Source organism: Squalius cephalus (genome assembly GCF_949319135.1).
Source record: "Squalius cephalus genome assembly, chromosome: 3".
Taxonomy (NCBI): Eukaryota; Metazoa; Chordata; class Actinopteri; order Cypriniformes; family Leuciscidae; genus Squalius; species Squalius cephalus.
The window spans coordinates 16016440-16037804 of NC_137124.1; the positions used below are offsets into that span (position 1 = coordinate 16016440).

Sequence of the window (21365 nt, forward strand, 5' to 3'; positions counted from 1 at the left end):
TCTGGAGACTGGCTAGGCCACGCCAGAACCTTGATATGCTTCTTACAGAGCCACTCCTTGGTTATCCTGGCTGTGTGCTTCGGGTCATTGTCATGTTGGAAGACCCAGCCTCGACCCATCTTCAATGCTCTAACTGAGGGAAGGAGGTTGTTCCCCAAAATCTCGCAATACATGGCCCCGGTCATCCTCTCCTTAATACAGTGCAGTCGCCCTGTCCCATGTGCAGAAAAACACCCCCAAAGCATGATGCTACCACCCCCATGCTTCACAGTAGGGATGGTGTTCTTGGGATGGTACTCATCATTCTTCTTCCTCCAAACACGTTTAGTGGAATTATGACCAAAAAGTTCTATTTTGATCTCATCTGACCACAGGACTTTCTCCCATGACTCCTCTGGATCATCCAAATGGTCATTGGCAAACTTAAGACGGGCCTTGACATGTGCTGGTTTAAGCAGGGGAACCTTCCGTGCCATGCATGATTTCAAACCATGACGTCTTAGTGTATTACCAACAGTAACCTTGGAAACGGTGGTCCCAGCTCTTTTCAGGTCATTGACCAGCTCCTCCCGTGTAGTTCTGGGCTGATTTCTCACCTTTCTTAGGATCATTGAGACCCCACGAGGTGAGATCTTGCATGGAGCCCCAGTCCGAGGGAGATTGACAGTCATGTTTAGCTTCTTCCATTTTCTAATGATTGCTCCAACAATGGACCTTTTATCACCAAGCTGCTTGGCAATTTCCCCGTAGCCCTTTCCAGCCTTGTGGAGGTGTACAATTTTGTCTCTAGTGTCTTTGGACAGCTCTTTGGTCTTGGCCATGTTAGTAGTTGGATTCTTACTGATTGTATGGGGTGGACAGGTGTCTTTATGCAGCTAACGACCTCAAACAGGTGCATCTAATTTAGCATAATAAATGGAGTGGAGGTGGACATTTTAAAGGCAGACTAACAGGTCTTTGAGGGTCAGAATTCTAGCTGATAGACAGGTGTTCAAATACTTATTTGCAGCTGTATCATACAAATAAATAGTTAAAAATTCATACATTGTGATTTCTGGATTTTTTTTTTAGATTATGTCTCTCATAGTGGACATGCACCTACGATGACAATTTCAGACCCCTCCATGATTTCCAAGTGGGAGAACTTGCTAAATAGCAGGGTGTTCAAATACTTATTTTCCTCACTGTATGACAATAAACTCATAAGCTCATAAGCTAAATATTAATTTAAAAGCAACCTACTTCAGTGTAATATGTTACCATAGTATCATGATTAACACTGAGAATTAGAATAATTGTAATGTGAAGCATGCGTAGTGGTGCTCACGTGAACAGCATCGGAGACTCTTTTCTGGGTGTGTGTTCACTGTGTGTGTGTTCACTGCTCACTGCTGTGTGTGGGTGTGCACTTGGATGAGAGAAATGCAGAACACAAATTCCGAGTACGGGACACCATACTTGGCTACACGTCACGTCACTTGGAGGAATCCAAATGTGATCAGAGTACATTACAATAGTGTGGTACTTTTTAAGTCATTTGTAATTGTAACGTAACCCTCCCAACTCTGATTGTTTATGGCATTCAGCCATTACATTTTTCACTTCATAGAGCCAAAGGAATGAGACTGTAAATCGGTAGATGGCAGCTCCATCAAACGAAATTCTAAGCATGGCCAAAGCACCAGCTAATTCCCTCTCGATAGCCATCCGAGCGTGAGATGCTATATATAAATCCCAATCTATGATCAATTTCGATGACCTCAGCAGTCATGCACACACACAACACTGCACACAGACTCTCTGTGTTTTGAAGCAGTAGACGAATTAAAGATTTGATAAAGAGAGCCAGTTCAACAGGGGACTGGGGTGGACATCGTGATCCTGGATTTTCGCTCTGCATCCTTCATCAGCAAATCAATTTGAATGTAAAATTCAATCTCATGATTCCCTTCAATGAAATTTGCTATTCAATGCTATGAGGCACAAAATCAATAACCATATTTTAGGGGATAGATGTGGTGGAGCTAAAAATGTGTGTCAGCTGTCAACATATAATCTAAGATAATTAAAAATATAAAATGATTTTTATATTTTTACCTTTTGCCAAAATGTATTTTAACATTAGAAATGTACATTTTGTATTTTAAAAATATATTTCGTGAAGTCACGCTGTACAGTGTTGTAATTGTTAACTAAAACTATTAATAATAGTTTTCGATAATTGAAATAAAGCTGGAATAAAATGAAATAAAAAATGTTTAATCTTAAAATAAAATATTTAAACTTAAAAAACTTAATTGAAAATGTAAAAGTTAGCCTTGGGAACACACTGAAATTAAATATTAAATATATTAAATATAAATATAGTTGAAGTATTAATATTACTAAAAACTAAATTAAATAAATTAAAGCTAAATCAAATAATAAAAAAATAACAGAAATTACATAACATTTGTATTTGTATTTTTAAAATTTGCAGCAAGTCACACATAAGAGTGCTAACCGCAATAAAACAATGGATATTTTGCATTTGATTAATTTAATAACTGGATTTCAGGATATAGATGTGGGGAAGCTAAAAAAGTGTTAGATAGGACAATGTTTTTACTCTACACCTTGTTTGTCCTTTTACATCACAACTGCTGCCATAGGGGCGACGCTCTCCGAGAAACAGCCGCAAACAAAAAGGATGACATCTTTACAACACAAACAAAATTTAATGAGGGTGGACTTTTCATTTATTCTTTATTGCTTTATCACGCTCATTGATCAAACCCCAAAAGAAAGAGTGAACAGAAAAAACAACTATTGTTGGAAATCCTATTTAGCTGACATGAGAAATGTACTGGCTAAAACAACAATGTTCTTTTATTGTGTTTACACTACGGTGACCAGATGTCCTGAATTTACAAGCCACATCTCATCCTGGTAAAGTTACATAACGTCATTATTATCCTTAGTTTTAGTTTTATTGCTCACAAAAATTCTCATATGAAGGCTCAGAATGCAGTGCAATTTGTTGTATGCAAATCTTTAATGGAGATTTAATGGAGACTCTGCTAGACTTCTCCTCTGGTGTTTCACAGAAGAAGAAAAAGAGCCATTCAGGTTTGAAAAGACATAAGGGAGAGTAAATGATTGCAGTTTCAATTTTAGGGTGAACTATTCCTTTCAAGTTAATAAGAGTGGGTGGACTGTAGTTCTTTGACCTGTTAACAGAACAGTACATACTACATCTGCTGTTTCCTCCTCAGACTCTAAAGAGGTAAGAAAACATCCGCCGTGCATGTTATGCACAACAACATTTTAGTTTGAAGAAATATATGCACAACTTTTATTGGCTGCCATTTGACAGATTCATTTCAATCATCTTAAACCTTCTAACTCTATGCTCACTTTTAGAAATCTGTCTGTTGATTCTAATGTACATGCAGCTGACAGACGACAAGATTAAGGCACTAATTAAGCACCGAAATGCTGATCTACACAATTATTATTAGCTGTTTTCTTATTGTGCTTTGCATTTTCACTTTCAGTGTGAACTCTTTTTCAGGGTATGTTTACACAACAACAATGTACTAAAAATAGTAAAGTTCTTCCTTTGCGTTTTTCCATACAGACGACAACCAGACGATCCCTGATCACACTGATTCTCGGAAACGACTAAAAAGCTTTATTATGCATGCCAGGCCAGTAGTTGGCAGTAGTTTTCAGGCCCCAAAAACACTGTTGTCGTGTAAATGAACGTATAAAACGCATATAATGTTTTCCATTTTTAGTTCAGTCAGAATCACAGTTTTAATCTAAAACAAATAAAATGCATGATTTTTAAATATTATTAATCAGTCTATGGCATTGTCACAAGAAAACTAATACCAGATTACAATCCTAAAACACTAGATTATTGCTTTTACACAGTCTTTGCAAGCACATTTATGTTGCTTCTGTGCATTCAAAATTCAGTCCAACATTGGCTCATTTTCCTGATACAGTATAACACATGCTTATATTTTTAAATGCTGCCATCTGGCAGATTAATTTCAACTAACCCTAAACTTTCTAACAGCATGCTGACTTTTAGAAATCTGTGTTGTATTTCAATTGTCTAATTGTTTTGCACTAAAAAAGTAGCGTACTTCTCAATTCTGACCTGTCCTGGATTTTTATCATGGTCATCTGGACACTCCTAGTCTAACCCAAATATTTGAACCTACCACACTTCTGCCTACCTTTAAAACAGAGACTATTTATAGTTATAAAGTCATCCAGCATGTTTTTACAGATCTACTCTGTTCAACTGTATTCAGCACAAATGCATTCTGGTAAATAGAAAAAGACAGATGTGTGACGAGGTGAATGAACAGCTTTTTTAAAGTCGCCATGGACATCAAAATTGAAAATTCTTTTTTTTTTTTATAATAATATTGCAGTTTTTATTATAAATGATTTAGCAGTGCACTTTTTAAAAAGAAAATCATGTTCTTGGTTATCTTTAAAGGGGTGGTTGAATATGATTTCACTTTTCTAACTTTAGTTAGTGTGTAATGTTACTGTTTGAGCATAAACAACATCTGCAAATTTACGACGCTCAAAGTTCAAAGCAAAGGGAGATCTTTTATTTTAAAGAAATTGCTTTTTAAGGACTACAACAAACGGCTGGTAGGGACTACACGACATTCCTCCCGGGTTAGTGACATCACTAACCCTAAAATTTACATAAACCCCGCCCCCGGGAACGCGATTTATAGATTATCAAGACAGAATATGCTAATCAATGACTAGAAGATAACTACACATAAGCTAAATAAATTCACCAACTAACCATTCAGAAATGTTGTCTACATGTTGTCACTTCTTCTTGAGTCTCTCCATCTTTCTGACTTTGTTTGAACATAAAAAGCTAAGTGTTTTTGAAATTTTCAGTGCATGTCTGTGTGAGGTAAAAGAACACAAGCACTTGAAGCTCCGCCCACTGTGCAGGGAGCAGCAGCTCATTTGCATTTAAAGGAACAGACACAAAATGGTGCGTTTTTGCTCACCCTCAAAAAGTGTCAACTTTAACATGCTATATAAAAATATCTGTGAGGTATTTTGAGCTAAAACTTCACATACACACTCTGAGGACATCAAAGACTTATTTTACATCTAGTGAAAAGGGCATTATACCACGCTTTAATCAAAATAGCTTCCCCTCCCTCTTGGAGCGATATCTCTTCTCTAATGGCGTGTTTACTGATACAAGGGCAGGACGACCTCTCACAACTGTTCATTTTGTCAGCATTTTTTTAATTTAGTCTTAGTTTATGTTTATGACAACAATGTACTAAAAACTGAAACGATTTTCCTTTCCTTTGCAACAACATTGTCAAAATGATTCCTGTTCACAAGGATCTGAAAATGACTAAAAACGCTGTATTATGCTGACAGACCAGTAGTTGGCAAATGGCAATGTCACTTTTGTAAAGAAAAACTATGCGCCTATAGACTGAACACATAATACGCATGCGCATGCACATGACATCACTGTTTTCACAAATTCACGTTTTTGTAGTTTACACAGAGACTATATCGCACTTTGAAACCCGTTTTCAAATTTTGCATTTTGAGGCCCCCAAACGCCGTTGTCATGTAAATTACATATTTTATCAGAATTATTGCACTTTTTTCTCTGCCATTTCTCTCTGATATGTCACAATAGGGAAGAAAAGACTGTCGCAACTTCTGTTTCATGACAACTTTAAATCAATCTTAAAATAATAAGAGTAACAGTTATTGTAGCTCTGAAGTTAAAATTGCCATTATTTACTCACACTCATGTTGTTTCAAAGCAGTAGCCTATGACGTCAAAGCATGTTTAACCCTAAATAATGTTCAGTTTAGTGAAACTCAGATAAACTTAAAATTCATGTCATTCATAACGTCTTTAGGCATTATAAATATGATAGTAATATAGCTGTGCATTTATACACAACGGAGGTTGGGAATCATCAACTCAAGATTAAATCCTTTCTGTTATCAACCAAACCAGCAGTTAAAAACAACTACCTGTCCAACCTGGGTGATTCTTGACAAATGTCTACATTCTTGACATGTCTAAAGAGTTTATTGAGAGATGTGCTGACAGTTCTTTAATTCAATCAGTTGGCTCAGACACGAGGCCAAGAGACGATCAATAGCCGCTGCTTCATTTTGACAATCGATTTCTTTCAACACACATCACAAATTACGTGGACCCGGACACAGAGGAAGAGTAATCAAGCCATGTGACGTCCTTGACAGAGGACAGATGATGTTATAGACACAATGGATTAAAGACGTGCATCAGAATGAGCATAAATGCGTCAATGACTGTCCTAGTTTGAATGCAATTTTAAATGTGTTGATTCTAGTACACAGCTGACAGAAGACAAGATTAATGCACTGATTAACCACTGCAAAAGTTTAGTTTAGTTTTCAACATTGATAATAATACGAAATGTTTCTAGAGCAGCAAATCAGCATATTAGAATGTTTTCTAAGGATCATGTGACACTTAAGACTGGAGTAATGATGCTGAAAATTCAGCTTTGCATCACAGGAATAAATAACATATCGAATTCATTTCAATTGTAATATTTCACAATATTATTGTGGTTTTTACTGTATATCTGATCAAATAAATGCTGCCTTGGTGAGCATTCTTTAAAAATATTATAAAATTTATTAAAAAACATCTTACCAACGACATGCAGATGCAGATACAGACTCTCAACACTTCCACAAACATTAAATCAGCTGATTAAGCAGTTTATAGCGGCACTTTGGGGTCAAACTGCGTGCAAATTAATTACCATTTGGATTGTAAATGTGATCCACCCCCATCTTATTTAAATTAGATTTCACGAATAATCAGGTTTGTACAAGCTGGTGATAGAGATGGCCTACTCCTGATAACCATTATAAAGTTTACAACCGTTATTAAAGTACGGTTCCATATTGTACACCTTTCTGAAGTTTTATTTTAGGTTGTGATGTCCTTAAGAATATATATTTGCGGTATAAGTACCAAAAACCATCCCAATATATTTTTAAAGCTCCTTTCTCGGGAGCTCTGCTAAGAACAGGTCGATTTTGGCCTGTCTAATTAATATTCATGAGCCTCTCTTCTGATTGGCCTGTTGTTTTCTGAGTGTTGCACGGCCACAGGTAACTAAGGTCATGTATGCTGTAGCCTGCTGTGGCTAGGTGATGCTCACAAGTAAGGTAAATAAAGCACCTGTAATGATGGACATTGCTGAGGGAATTGTTATCCGGCCTTATATGTTCGATCCGGACTCAGCGGCGACGATGGGAGACAAACAACCACCTCCATACTTTCGGCGTTATTGTAAGAGTATTATAATTACCATTACATCTAACAAACTCAGACTTTTTTTTGTCAAATACGATTTAAATCTCCAAAATATGTATGTTTAAAGCTGGTTATACACTGATTTTGAAACACTTAACTGCTTTATAATATGTAACGTTAGCAGACAGACACCGAATGCAGTAAGCTATGTAACTATTGCTTTCCTACTGATACAGTAAGTTGACGTGCTACAATTTCTTTTACAATGTTACTTTTTTCAGTAAAAGGTGTACTTGTGGTAAATCTGCAAGGATGCCCACAGAATACGAGAACATGCTGCAATTGGGTAAACTTGTAAAACTATGAACTATAGGGACTGCAGCATCTTTGAGGAGTAGCTTCTTTGAAAAACAGGCATTGAACTGTGCCTGATTGACGAAGCATTCACTTGTGAAATGTGCAGAACAGACGGTTAAGGTCGAACTAAATTGCTGTGGTATTTCTGAATAAATAAACATTAGCCACTGTTCTCTTATATTAATGTTGTCCGGAAGCCTGTGTAGTTTCCTGACAGTGGGCAGTGCTCGGGGTGAGACTGAAGGCGGTGACTGAGTAGTTCTGACATCACATTTATACGGAAGTCACAATGTCTCGTGAAAAGGCACAGCTACTTTATGCAGGCTGTGTGCATTTGTCTGTGGAATGTGGATTGACTGTTTTGAAACCTACATGGTAGTTTCATAGCCCCTAGACCTCTGCTATCATGAAAAAAGCCAGGAAATTTCAGTTTTGACAATATGGGACCTTTAAAGAAAATACGCAATGCAGTAAGACAGGAGAAAATTCAGGCCTTACATTATCACCACTAAAACAAAACAGTATAAAGCTTTAAGGTCACAATGTTTCATCATGCCCTTCAACAGATCACCATAATAATCTGCCTTTCAATGCAGTGACAGCACATCCTCTGAGGCCAGATATGAAAGAATAGAAAATCCCTTTCAATATAAATCAGTAGTTGGACGTGCCCATATGAGATATCACAGTTCAAATTAGGCCACACAGAACAGTCGAGTATTCAAACTCAAATGCTATAGGACACTTGAACCGACGCATTCCCGCTCGGCTGGAATGTAAGCTGTTTTTGTGTTGACACAGAGATGCTGTTGTGTCAATGTGACACTGTTGTGTTTGCTTGAAAGAATACAATGATCCAAGACAGCAGAAAACGGTTCATGCAAATAAAATAACTATGCTCAAGCTCAATAATGTACAAAGTGCACTATGTAGATGCTTCTTTAAAACTGTACTTTGCCACGATACAACAAGCTACACACAATTTAAAGTAAACACTGGTCACGTAAATCATAATTACTAGCCACACTGAAGTTGTGTAGGGATGTCACAGAGAGGAAATTTTTACATTGGTACATGAACTCTGAAGTCACGATCACGCACACTCTTTCTATAGGCCTATAACTTGTGGACATCAGGGAGCCACTATCTATATACAGGGTATTGAAATCACTTTTGAATGCTCGCTCTCTTTTCACTTTCGCAGTCACAAGTAATCTGTGGAACCCATTTTCAGCCCGGAATTTTTATGCCCAAGACCAGCCCCAACAAACTTATATAACACAAACACTATTTTTAAAAATGCCAGTATAAGGTGTAGCTAGTAGCATCATATGGAGCCCCTGGCCTTAAGGAACATGGTGAAGGAAAAAAAATGAGATGGGAGGAAAAGTTATATGTCAGTGCTTTTGCGTTCTCTCGCAAATGTTTGTGTTCCCCGAGGAACTTTCCATGCCCTCGCAAAACTTTTGCGTTTCCCTGCTAAACTTTGCGTTCTCTCGCTAAGAACAAGTTTTGAAAGCTAACGTAAAGTTTCTTGGGGGAACGCAAAACTTTTGCAAGTGAATGCAAAAGCATTGAAATATAATTTTCCTCCCATCTTAAGGGGCTTCGTAGAGTCACTACTTACTGTTCCTCCCCTAAACAGACATAGAAATAACATTGGATCAAGTTTGACCGTTCGAAAAGGTAAAGTTCTGCAGAAAACTTCTACTTCCTTTGTATGCAGGGAGCATCTGCTTAATATCCAACAGCACAGTGGCGCTGAAAAATTTTGATATTCCTGGAAATGCGGTCACTTTGTTATAAAGCCTTGAGGTTTGCCAAAATATCTCAGTAATTCAGACCTCTTACAGGTTATATCGCAGGGATTTAAATTGAGATTTGAAGGGTTGTACTGAATGTGTAAGTGATTCATGGTGCTCAAGTGGACTATCTCAACATGTCTGGTGATTGTACACTGCTCATGAAACCAGCGTGAGACGTCGTTCCTCTCTGAGGTCGAAACGGAGCAGTGATTCATGTTATGAGCTAATAAAGCTTAGACATGCTCCAGTTACCACCACTGACCTCCTGATCATAATAAATGCCTCTAATTATTCCCATTAGAATCAGATATTGCTTATAAATGAAAAAGCAGGATTTGTTGCAGAGATGGGTCAAGTTTGAGAATAGGGTGTCTGGAAAAGGATCAGCAGACTGTTGTTGTTTTTTTCAATGAATGATATGAGAGTAGCTGGAATGGGTATATCAGTTTCATAATGTTGAGTCTTTTATTAAAGAATCTGAGACTTGTTCATTTGTTATGAATAATCGTCTTTGGGTTTGTGGCCATTAAATTTTAAACTGAAAGAGAAAACAATCAAATGAGATGAAGCATCTTTCATTTGTATTTAATTAAATTGAATTACCAACAATTAGGCATTACCAGAATGAGCATTTAGTCTGGGGTCAGGAAGTCTCTTATTCTCAACAAAGGCTGTATTTATTTGATCAAAAATACAGTAAAAACAGTAATATTACGAAATATTATTACAAATTAAAAGAAGTGTTTTTTAATTAATTTTAAAATGTAATTTATTGCTGTGATGCAAAGCTGAATTTTCAGCATCATTGCTCCAGTTTTCAGTGTCACATGATCCTTCAGAAATCATACTAATATGCTGATTTGCTGCTCAAGAAATATTACTTAGTATCAATGTTGTGATACTTAATTTTTTTGTGGAAACGGCGAAACATCTTTTTCAGTATTTTTGATGAAAAGAAAGTTCAAAAGAGCAGCATTTATTGTCTTTAAAGTAATTTATTAAAAAAAAAATGTAAAAACAGTACATGCTGCCATACCGTTAGTATGACATAAAATTGCTCATACTGTAATTGAAGATTTTAGTTATGCCAGTAATGCCACCCACCTCTACAGAGATACATTATTGTGCAGAAGTGAGTTCTATTTGCCAGTGTGAAAGAAAAAGTGAATCTCTCCTCACCGGGTTCTGCGGTCTGAGGTCTTGGTGCAGGTGTGCTGAGGAGGAACATTTCTCCACTTCTTGGCTTCCACCACCATGGCCTCAGCATCCACCAAACCAAAGCCATACAGATGACTGACTAGTAGCCAAACACACAAATACAACAACACACATACACATTATTAACCAGGCAATACTAGGGAATATATCTTGAATTAATTTTAATTTTCTTACTACTAGCACACAGATTTTTCGTGATTTAATCAAATTTAACAAAATTTTGTGTGATTTATGCTTACACAATAATATACACACACACACATACATACACAGTAAACATACACAATATATATAGAAAGAAAATGATTGAAAAAATCTGCAAATCCCTCTCATGCATTCAAACACATGGTTTGATGTTCTATTCCACAAAAACGGTACAGCATGTCTCATGCTTGTGTCAAAACCATCTAAAATCAAACTGATCATGAGTCCACTTTATTACTCGATTGTGGCTAATAAAATAAATGATACTACACACCACACATTTACATTTGAAATAGTAAAAATACAGAATATACATTTTTGAGGCTTTTACCTTTATGTCCGGCAGCATTGGTTTTCCAGTCACTAGCTTTCAGGTGAGCCTGTCTCGACGTCTTTACAAGGAGATGCTGGACATCTCTCCATGTTATCAGAGGACTGAAAAATAAATTGTTAAAAAAAAGAGAGAACTTTTTAAGACTTTTGAGTTTTATTTCTTTATTGAAAATGCCCTCTGTAGAACAACAGCTATTTCATTTTATTTGAAAATTTAGTTTTGCTTTCCATCTGTGAGGCTCTGTTTGTAGGGGATTTTGGGACACTCTTTCAATTTATTTTAATAATAATTAATTTGTTACATTTATATAGCGCTTTTCTGGGTACTCAAAGCACTTTACATAGAAGTGGGGGAATCTATGCATCCATGCAGAAGGTAACAAATGCATTCAAGACAAGACTTAAAAACGAGAAGACTTTCACTATTTCTCACATCCTGAGGATGCAAGTTCCATGAATACTCATCACTCAGAGAGCAGGATGAAGTCGATTAATATTATGTATGTGAAAATATGCAGATTGAGTGACACTGTTTATATGAGCTTCAAATAACAAAGTAGTCAAATATGACATCCAAACTTTTAACCTATTTAGACAGACACTGGAAAATGATCAATACATGAGTCTTTATATGAGCCTCTGCTCCTGCTAGAAGACGAAAATGTTGGCAAGATCCAGGCCTTTGATTATCGCCTATTGATTGTCAGTATCTGGTTCTCTTTCATCATCTCATGTTCGAGATCCACCTATGGGAAGGGCATCCGTACCTGACCTCTGCAGAAGCATCCAATTGCACCAAGTCTGGCAAGACAGACAGCAGCGCGCAGCCAATGCCCGGTAAGGCCCCACCAGGCGTGACAGTTGTTTTCTACCAAGTTTACCTGTGTTTGCTTTCTATTAATGACCTCGTCCTCCATAATGCTTGTCAGGCCGTCCAAACCTGCGGGTGCTCCATGCCGCTTCTGTGGTGGGAGAGCGCGCACTCTGGCTGAACCTGTCGGGCCTCCCTGACAGTGAGAAGAGGCGCATCGCGGGCCCTGCAGTCGCATTGATGCAGCAACGATGTGACGACAAGAAAAAGACGAGGCCTTCAAGTTATGCCTTTCCAGGAAGGCGGCCCCACGCCAGGCGCCCCCTGCACGTTTGCCTAACCCCCCTGTCTCGGGACGTAACTTCCATCAGGGCAAGGAGTGGCCCCGCAACAAACCCCCGCAACGACAGAGCAACCCACCCTCTGCTAAGCCCTTTGGGAAACCGACTTATAGTTACCCCGATAATGCAGGGCTACAGGCTGCAGTTTGTAATTAAATCCCCGCATTTTGACGGCATTCTCTCTTCACACACGGAGGAGAGCGCCGCTCACGTTCTGAAAGAAGAAATCTCCTCCCTTCTGTTCTCGGTTCTCTCCGCCCCATTTTGGACCTCCGAGTGTTGAACAAACATTTGAGGAAATACAATTTCAGAATGTTAACTCATGGCTCGCTCGCCCACGCCATAAAACTGACTGATTCAAATCGGTCGATCTGAAGGATGCTTTTTTCCACATAAGCATTTATCCGTCACACAGGAAGTTTCTTCGTTTCGCCCATCAAGGCATATGTTACGAATTCGCGGCCCTCTTATTAAGCCCAAGGACTCTATGTCTATGTGCGGAAGCAGGCTTAACTTAATGTATTTTAACATACATAGACGATTGGCTTATAATAGCCGAATCGAAGGAGAAAGTGTTGCAGGACACCTGCCGTGTGCTTGCGCACATCACATCTCTCGGGTTCAGGGTGAATGTGAACAAAAGCAATTTTACACACACCCAGAGTGTGATCTTCCTGGGCTTGGAGCTGAACTCAGTCTCCATGTGAGTGCGTCTCTCTCAAGAGAGCGTTCTCTCTCTAATGAGCTGCCTGTTGCAGTTCAGAGAGGGGGCGAAAGTGCAATTTTGAACTTGCCTCAGGCTGCAGAGAGCGTTCATGAAATGGGTTTTGTCACTACATTTCAGCCCGTTATGCAATCTTTGCCGCTCTGTAACAGTGACGCGCATCTGCACGGCAGCTCTGCGCCACTGGAAGAGCGCGGACTTTTACGCACAGGGAACCCCTCTGGGGACGATTATGTTGCGGAAAGTTGTGACGACAGATGCGTCCTTAACAGGCCACCCAGGAGGGCAGAACGGTGAACGATTTGTGGCTGAGCAAACTACGTTCAGTGCACATAAATTATTTAGAGCTTCTGACCATTTGGAAAGCTCTGAATTATTTTCTGCCTCGCCTGCAGGGACATCATGTGCTCGTACGCTGCGACAATACCACAGCTGTGGCACATATCAACCGTCAAGGCAGCGTGCGCTCGTCAAAACTTCACGCTCTAGCTTACAACCTTTTGGTGTGGAACAGGCGATTTTTCCTGTTGTTACACATGACTCATGTTCCAGGCTTTCTGAACAGAGGCGCGGACCTTCTATCAAGGGGGAACCCACTCTACGGAGATTGGCGCCTCCACCCTCTGATAGTGGGTATGATATGGATGAGATTCAGACAGGCAACTGTAGATCTAGTCGCCTCGCACGAAAACACCCATTGTCCTATATTCTTCTCGCTAAAGGACGTGGACGCGCCCCTCGGGGTGGACGCACTGGCCCACCCATGGCCCAGAGTGCTGCTATATGCTTTTCCTCCCCTGTGCCTGATAATTCCCACACTGGCCAGGGTGAGAGAGGTGCCTGTCTATAATTCTGATAGCACCCAGGTGGCCCAAAGCACCGTGGCTGGCGGAGATAATGTCTGTGTGGCACCTCCCCCCCACACAGACCTGTTGTCTCAAGCGAACGGGGAGATTTATCACCCACATCCGGACAGGGTGGGTCTCTGGGCCTGGCCCGTGAGAGGACGAACTTAAGCGCACTAGGGCTTCCCCTGCGTGTGGTTGCTACTATACAGAATGCCAGGGCAGTTTCTACACGGTCCTTATATGGCTGTAAGTGGCAAATGTTCGAAGGGTGGTGTGATGGGTGTGGACTCACATCATATCAGTGCGCAGTTCCTGATATTTTGTGTTTTCTTCAAGACCTTATGGATAAGGGCAGGTCTTTTTCCACGATTAAGGTCTACCTGGCAGCGATTTCTTCTTGTCATGTGGGTTTTGAGGGCTCAACGGTTGGGCAGCATCCTCTAATCCACAGATTTATGAAGGGTGCCCATCGCTCTTTGTCAGTCATCAGAAGAACGGTCCATGAATGGGACCTCTCCATGGTGCTGCAGGCTCTGTCTCAATTTCCTTTTGAGCCCCTGGGAAATATTTCCCTAAAGCTGCTGTCTTTCAAGACAGCTTTGCTCTTGGCCTTGGCATCAGCTAAACGTGTCAGTGAGCTACATGCACTCTCGGTCCATTCCCCGTGCACTAAATTCTCTCTTGGTGGAGATAAAGTTTTCCTTAAGCCTAATCCAGCCTTTCATGCCAAAATGCTTCCCTTCACATCGGAGGTGTTGGAGCTGTACACTTTTCACCCTCCTCCTTTTCCTCTGCGGAGGATCAAAGGCTGAATGTCCTGTGTCCTGTCCGTGCCTTACAGACATATTTGGCTGGGACCAGTGCTTTCTGTAAGAGTGACCAGCTCTTTATTTCATGGGCACCCCCTCGCAAGGGGAATCCCATATCTAAGCAACGCCTCTCACATTGGCTTGTGGACGCTTTCATTTTGGCATAAGAATCGAAGGGAGTGCAGCCCCCAGGGGACATCAGAGCTCATTCCACTAGGGCCTTAGGGGGAGTTCAGGGGAGTATCGCTGCAGGACATTTTGCTCTGCTGCCAGCTGGGCCTCTCCCCATACGTTTGTGCGTTACTACCGGCTGGATGTCACCAGAACCTCGGTAGCACATTCGGTTTTGGGGGTGGGGGTCATCTTAACCCTTCCTTCTCTTGTGTGTGCCACACACGTTTCATGTCCTGCCTGTACATAGCAGTTATGTGTGTGCGTCAGTATGGCGAGTTCTCTGAAACATCGAGTGGAGAGACCCACCAGCTTTGCCCCGCTTACCGCACGAGAAGCGAATATACTTACTGGAGAACAGCAGCGCATGTAGGCTTCTTATGCCCGCAGGTACGGATGCCCTTCCCATATGTGGATCTCTCCACTCGATGTTTCAGAAAATCGGCGTTACGACAGTAACCTATTCTGCCGTGCAAAGGCAAAAGACCGTAACTTCGTTTTTGGTCGAAAATGAGTTATTTATATTTTTGCCACATTCAAGACCTTCTTTATCATGTGGATAAGTATCTTGAATCAATTCCGGGGTTTTTTTCGAGAAAATAATGATTTGTCTTAACAGTAACTTCCAAAAGCCCATGAGAAACCAAGGCAGAACACCGTCACATCAGTTACCGCTCTTTGGCTTTGTTTTGGAACGCTCAAATTACGAGTTACGGTGCTCTGCCTTTGTTTAGCCGTGCGTCAATAGAAGTTACTGTGCCGGTGTTCAATCAAATAATGCTACCTACCAGATTGTACGGTTATCTGCCTTTGTTTTATGTCCATTAAAATTAAAATTACGGTGTAGCCTGTGTACTTTGTACAGCTGCCATCAGTCGCTCTAACTTCTGATGTCCTCAGAGCGGTCAGAACATTTAGTAAGGTCTGCTCCATCGACAAACGTGCGATATCGATCGCGAAGGATTATGCAGAGTTGACAGAAAAACGTTACACATTGCCGTATCAGATGAATACAACCAAGAATTAAAGCTCGGCAAACTAGCTGGCAGAGTGCCAAAACTTCGCCTTCAGCCCCGCCCTAAACGCGGTCGAGTCAACGCTGGACTAATAGGAGGTATTTTGTCATGTCAAATGTATTAATAATGCCATCAGAATGCAACCAAAGCAAAGGATAGCAATAAGTAGATGGCTATAAATAATTGTAAATCATACAAAATAAATGCCATGATCACAAGATTTTATACAGGTGTGTACTATAATGATTTTGTTAATGGTGATCAGCAACTAAATATTGATAATGTGGAAGTTACTGCCTTTTGCCTTGGCATGACTTCTCACTTTTTGCTGACAATACAAAGGCAGAGTAAAGTAACTTTAAAATAGTGGTCAAAAGTCAAGTTTGAGCTCAAGATTTTTTTATGTATATAATTTCCATTACTAAAACATCTATTTGCCAGATTTCCAGTGTCCTACCTATAATTTATTTATTTTAACTAAAAATCTTTAAAGTCATTTTTCTCAGTTCCACACTCTAGCGACTTAAGGTCTTTTGCCTTTGTAGGGCAGTATTGTTTTCTGCACCAGACTAAATCCGCCTTGTGAATGTATAACATACCATCACATTCAGATAATAAAAGAAAAATACTGCAATTTTTTTGGGTGTCATTTTTTTGATTGGTTGGGACAGACTTCTGGACTTCATAAAACTTCTCAACATGCAGACGGCCCTGGTAAGTTCAAGACAGTAAGATCACAAAATATTCCGAACGTTTTGTTTTACTTCACTCTAACAGATAAAAAAAGAGTGTGTGAATAAGAGTGAATTTCAAAAGAGCAATAAAATTTCAAATTTCAAATCAACTTCAAATTTCAAATCACCTTCAAATTGATTTATTTTAATAAAACCACTGCATGGTTGCTAGGTAGTTGACAGGGGCTTCTGGGTGGTTTCTAGGCTGTTGTTAGGCAGTTGCTGGGACGTAATAATATTAATAGTAATATGTTTGTCTACAAATTTAATTTGAGGCATGTAAGCAGAACCCTTTAGCAGGGCTCCAGACTAACTTTTTTTACTAGGAGTGCTGTAGCCCCTGACTGAAATTCTTAGGAGCGCAATCAGAAAATTTAGGGGCACACCTTAAATCAGCTTGCAATGCAATTATTCAAATTTCCCCCAAAATAACTGTAATACTGACAAATTCTTTAATAATAAATAGACTTCACGTACAGATATTACAATGTGCAGTTTTATTTTAAGTTCACAGTGCTCCAGACTAAAATTTGAGGGCAGCAGCACCGGAGCCACTTTTTCTACAAAAAATATCTGGTAGCACTGGGGCTGACAATAAAGCACTAAGCTTAATTTAGTGTGTAGATGAAATTAACTTTAATTATTATCATTCATGATGTCTTTATTAATTAAAAAACAAAACAAGTGAAAAAAAATGTATATTAGGGAGTGAAAATAGCCAATAAGCATCCTACTGTTTACAATGGTAATTACTTTTTATTTATTTTTTTTATTTTTTTTTTAAGTAAGTGTTTAAATAAGAATTTTCCTACATCTTAAAATGTTTAGTTTTAGGACAATCTTTGAAGGATGAACAAAAAATGTGTTGGTCATCACATTAAAAATAACATTTAAATATGATATTATAGTTTTGAAGTGCTGGAACAAGATGTGTAGTACTTGTAAGCGTTTGACTATTTCTGTCACAATACCATAGTTATGGTTAGAGTTACTACATTAGCTTAAATCCATGGTGAATGTTGCTGATTTGTGGACTGAAAGCCTTCTATAAGTGTTTCTCCTGGTTTCCACGTCAGTGCTGTTTGATCTGATATCTATGGTTTATGGATCTCCCGTGACTGGCAAGTTCGGTGCGCTGTGCTGTCTTGCTATTATTGGTCCGAACTAATAAACGGTCCGTGAAGCATGAATGAGTAGTGCATTTTCGTTCCGCTTTCATTTTGTTTGCGGTATATTTGGTCGCACAGGCAGGAAAATGGTCACAAAATGCGACCAATTGGTAGTTTAAAAGGTCATGAATATGACATTCATACAGACTGACTGAATGGCAGAAGAACTGACGAGTAATTATGAAAAGTGTAAGTGCTTAGGTAGTTCACCTAAAAATGACAATTCTGTCAGTCATAATTTCCGGCCAAAAAATATTTTACATACATGCTGTAAACAGCCAGTGTTATTTTAGCATTATTTACTATTATAGTTTTTATTAATATTTTTAATTAGTAATTTTATGTGCTTTTGCCTTTATTTCCATTTACTGTAGCTTTACTTTACATTTACTTCAATTTTGGTAATTTTAATATTTCAACGCACATTTATTTTATTTCAGTTAGTTGCTAATGCAACATTTCTAATTTTCATTTGAGTTGAAGTTTTTATCTACAAGTTTTACTTAATTTTATTCTAGCTTTATTTCAAATATTTTTTTTTATAGTTTTAGGTAACAATAACAGCATTCAGCATGACTTAATGAAATACATTGTTAAAATTGAAAATATATTGAATTGAAATGTCAAAATATATTACAAAATGTATTTACAACATTAAAATCAATTTTGGGTAAATGCAAATATATACATACACACATATATATATATATATATTACTCTTTAGTTTTTAACTGCAATAACTAATACTACTAACTTTATGTAAAGCATTATGAATTATGATACTGCATGGTTCTTTGGTTCAGACTGCTTTCTCGGCTCAACCGAACTGCTCCAGAGTTCTTCTTTTATTCAGACGGATTGTTTTGGTGCGGTTCCGAGTGCAATTGCAATGTTCATATATGCCTAAATTAACCAAACTAAGAGGAAAACTGTTCCAGGTTCTGAAACAAATGCTCCAAACGAGCCAGCAGTGAAAATGCAATAAGTGATGACAGAATTGTCATTTTTGGGTGAACCATCCCTTTAAACCAATAAATGAAAGTTAGTTAAAACATTGACATTTAAAGAAGCAGTGCAGCTTTCTGCAACTGTATGGAAACCTCACTTTGCCTCCAGAGTGAGAGCGACGACACCTGCCACCATCGGTGCAGACACTGAGGTGCCTGTGTGGCCATCGGTACACCTCTGCCGCAGGTCTGTGGTCACCTGGTACCAGAAACACATGAATACAGAGAGTTAACAACTTCAGTTTAGTGGACGTACATGAGTCTGAAAACGAAAACAGAGAACATTTTTTCCTTTAAATCTGTATGTATAAAAATGTATGGCAGGTCTTCTAGATTTGTGTGCAGTCACTTCTTTCGTTAAAAGACACTTAATTGTATTTTTAGAGCTGCTTTATAGCAGAATTTCAATTAGTCTCATATTTGATGAAGTTTGCATCATTGATTCTGTTATTTCCCTGTTTATTAATGTAAGGCTGCTTTGAAAAAATCTGTATTGTATTAAGTGCTATAGAAAAAAGGATGACTTTACTTGACTAGAGGGAAATGATGCAGGCGTCAGGTCCTACATTCAGATGAAACATTGTCTGAAAGAATGCTCTTTCATGACAGTGATGGGACGAGTGGTTTTCTGCAAAGTGCTCTGTAAATATTCCGTTGCTGTGGTTTTCTGGGAATCAGCGGGTCAGCTCTAGTAGCTGCTCTAGTAGCCCGCAGGCAGAGTGAGCGAGCGCTCGAATGTGTCTTCAATCAAACATAAGCTTGATTACACTGGCGTTTCTCAAAAGAACGAACATGAGGTCAGTGCCTCTGACATTGTCCCGAGGAAGATGCTGAGATAGAAGACAAATACTCTCGTCCAATATGTGTGCATGTGTTGAGTCACTTGAGTGGCATATGTTCATGTTTAAAAACAGCAGTCAGGAAACAAACATGACAGTAATAGACTTTTACATTTTTCTGAAGACAAAGAAATGTTTTAACAGGCTTCTCGTCAACCATCTGCATGTTTAAGAAAATGGAATTTAAGATGCTTTTAAGATTGCAAATTTAAAAAAGAATGAGCAATTTTGCTAATCAAAGATTATTAAAAATAATTAAATTATTCACTATCCTTAAAAGGTCTTTAAAAAGTCATTAAAAAGGGAGTTGTTAACAGGTAAAAACTACATTGTGATAGAATCATTTTTTTTTAGGTGATTAGGGTTGGATGATAAAGGGGGAAAAATTTAGAAATTTTTGAGTAAAAAGTGAGCATTTCATACTTGAAAAGAGGCTAAACTGAATGCGCTTATTGGATTGTAAAAAGTGAGCGTTGTAACTGGAATAGAGGCAGAAGTGAATGCATTTGGCTTTATTACAGTACATAAGACAATTTGATAAAAATTGTACAAAAAAGTTTCGTTCACAATCATTCAGAATAAGACCAGTAACATGCGCCAAGAAAATAAATAGGATCAATTTTGATTGCCAACTTTTTCCCAATTTTCCCAGAGGAACCATCATTTGGACCATATACCAACAGTTGCATAGCAGGTTAAAACCATTTAATGACAGAAATAAAAAAGATTTTTGATGCAAAGTAAATAATCAAGGCAAGACTGTGTCTTTAAATTTTGAAAAGTGAATTTAAAGTGGTCATGACAAGAGAAATCAAATTTGCCTTGATCTTTTGACATAAGCGGTCTTTGGGCCCTATCTTGCACCCAGCGCAATTGACTTAGTACACCGACGCATGTATCATTCCTATTTTGCACCCGCGCAAAGCGCGTTTTTTCCTCCACAGAAGCACGTCGCTAAACTAGGGAATGAACTTGCGCTCCCTGGGCGGTTCAGCGCAAAAAAGGAGGCGTGTTCCAGCGCAAACGTTCCTTCATGCTATTTTGCAGGTTTAGAAAACAGTTGCGCCACTAACCAGGAAAAAATGGTTTAAAGTCAGTGGCGCGTTGCGCATGTTATTCATATGCTATTTTAAGGGCGTATGCTTGGCCATAATCAATGTAGCGTGTGCACAACGCGCATATACTTTGATTCTCTCATCTACACAGAAGCAGCAGTTTTCATTTTTGCAAATCATACATTATTACGATAGATAGATAGATAGATAGATAGATAGACAATTTATTATAAAAGCATACATCTAGCTTACACAGTTACCCAAATTATCATACGCCTTTTTAACCGAATGGGTGGGTTTCTCCATCCCCAATGTCCCTGACGAGAGCGTTGCTCTCCTCGGCTGTGAACCGCTCCTCGCGTGCGTCTGGCAAATCCGCCGTTATAATAGGAATCCGCTTTAGAACAAGCGCGCCTGCTCTTAAAGGGAATGTGAGATGACGCTCTGATTGGTTTATTTCACGTTACGCCCAAACCACACCTATGAATAATGAAGCTACTTCAGACCAACCCATTTTAGATTTGCGCCTGGCGCAAGAGTCATTTATCCCGCCGGGAAAATAGCAACAGCGCCAAGACCCGCCCACAAAGTTAC

The 21365-nt window shown here is 39.0% G+C and overlaps 1 protein-coding gene across 4 annotated transcripts in view; it reads right to left on the reverse strand.

Annotated features, from left to right (window-relative positions):
- Positions 1-21365, reverse strand: part of pcsk6 (proprotein convertase subtilisin/kexin type 6) — a 78742-nt gene that overhangs the window by 29299 nt on the left and 28078 nt on the right. For all 4 annotated transcript variants that reach the window (XM_079867487.1, XM_079867486.1, XM_079867488.1 and 1 more), the window contains exons 9-11: positions 18976-19076; positions 11246-11349; positions 10672-10789 (exon numbers count right to left, since the gene is read on the reverse strand). In XM_079867487.1, the coding sequence (XP_079723613.1) occupies positions 10672-10789; positions 11246-11349; positions 18976-19076 (323 nt within the window). The remainder of the gene's footprint in view (positions 1-10671; positions 10790-11245; positions 11350-18975; positions 19077-21365) is intronic.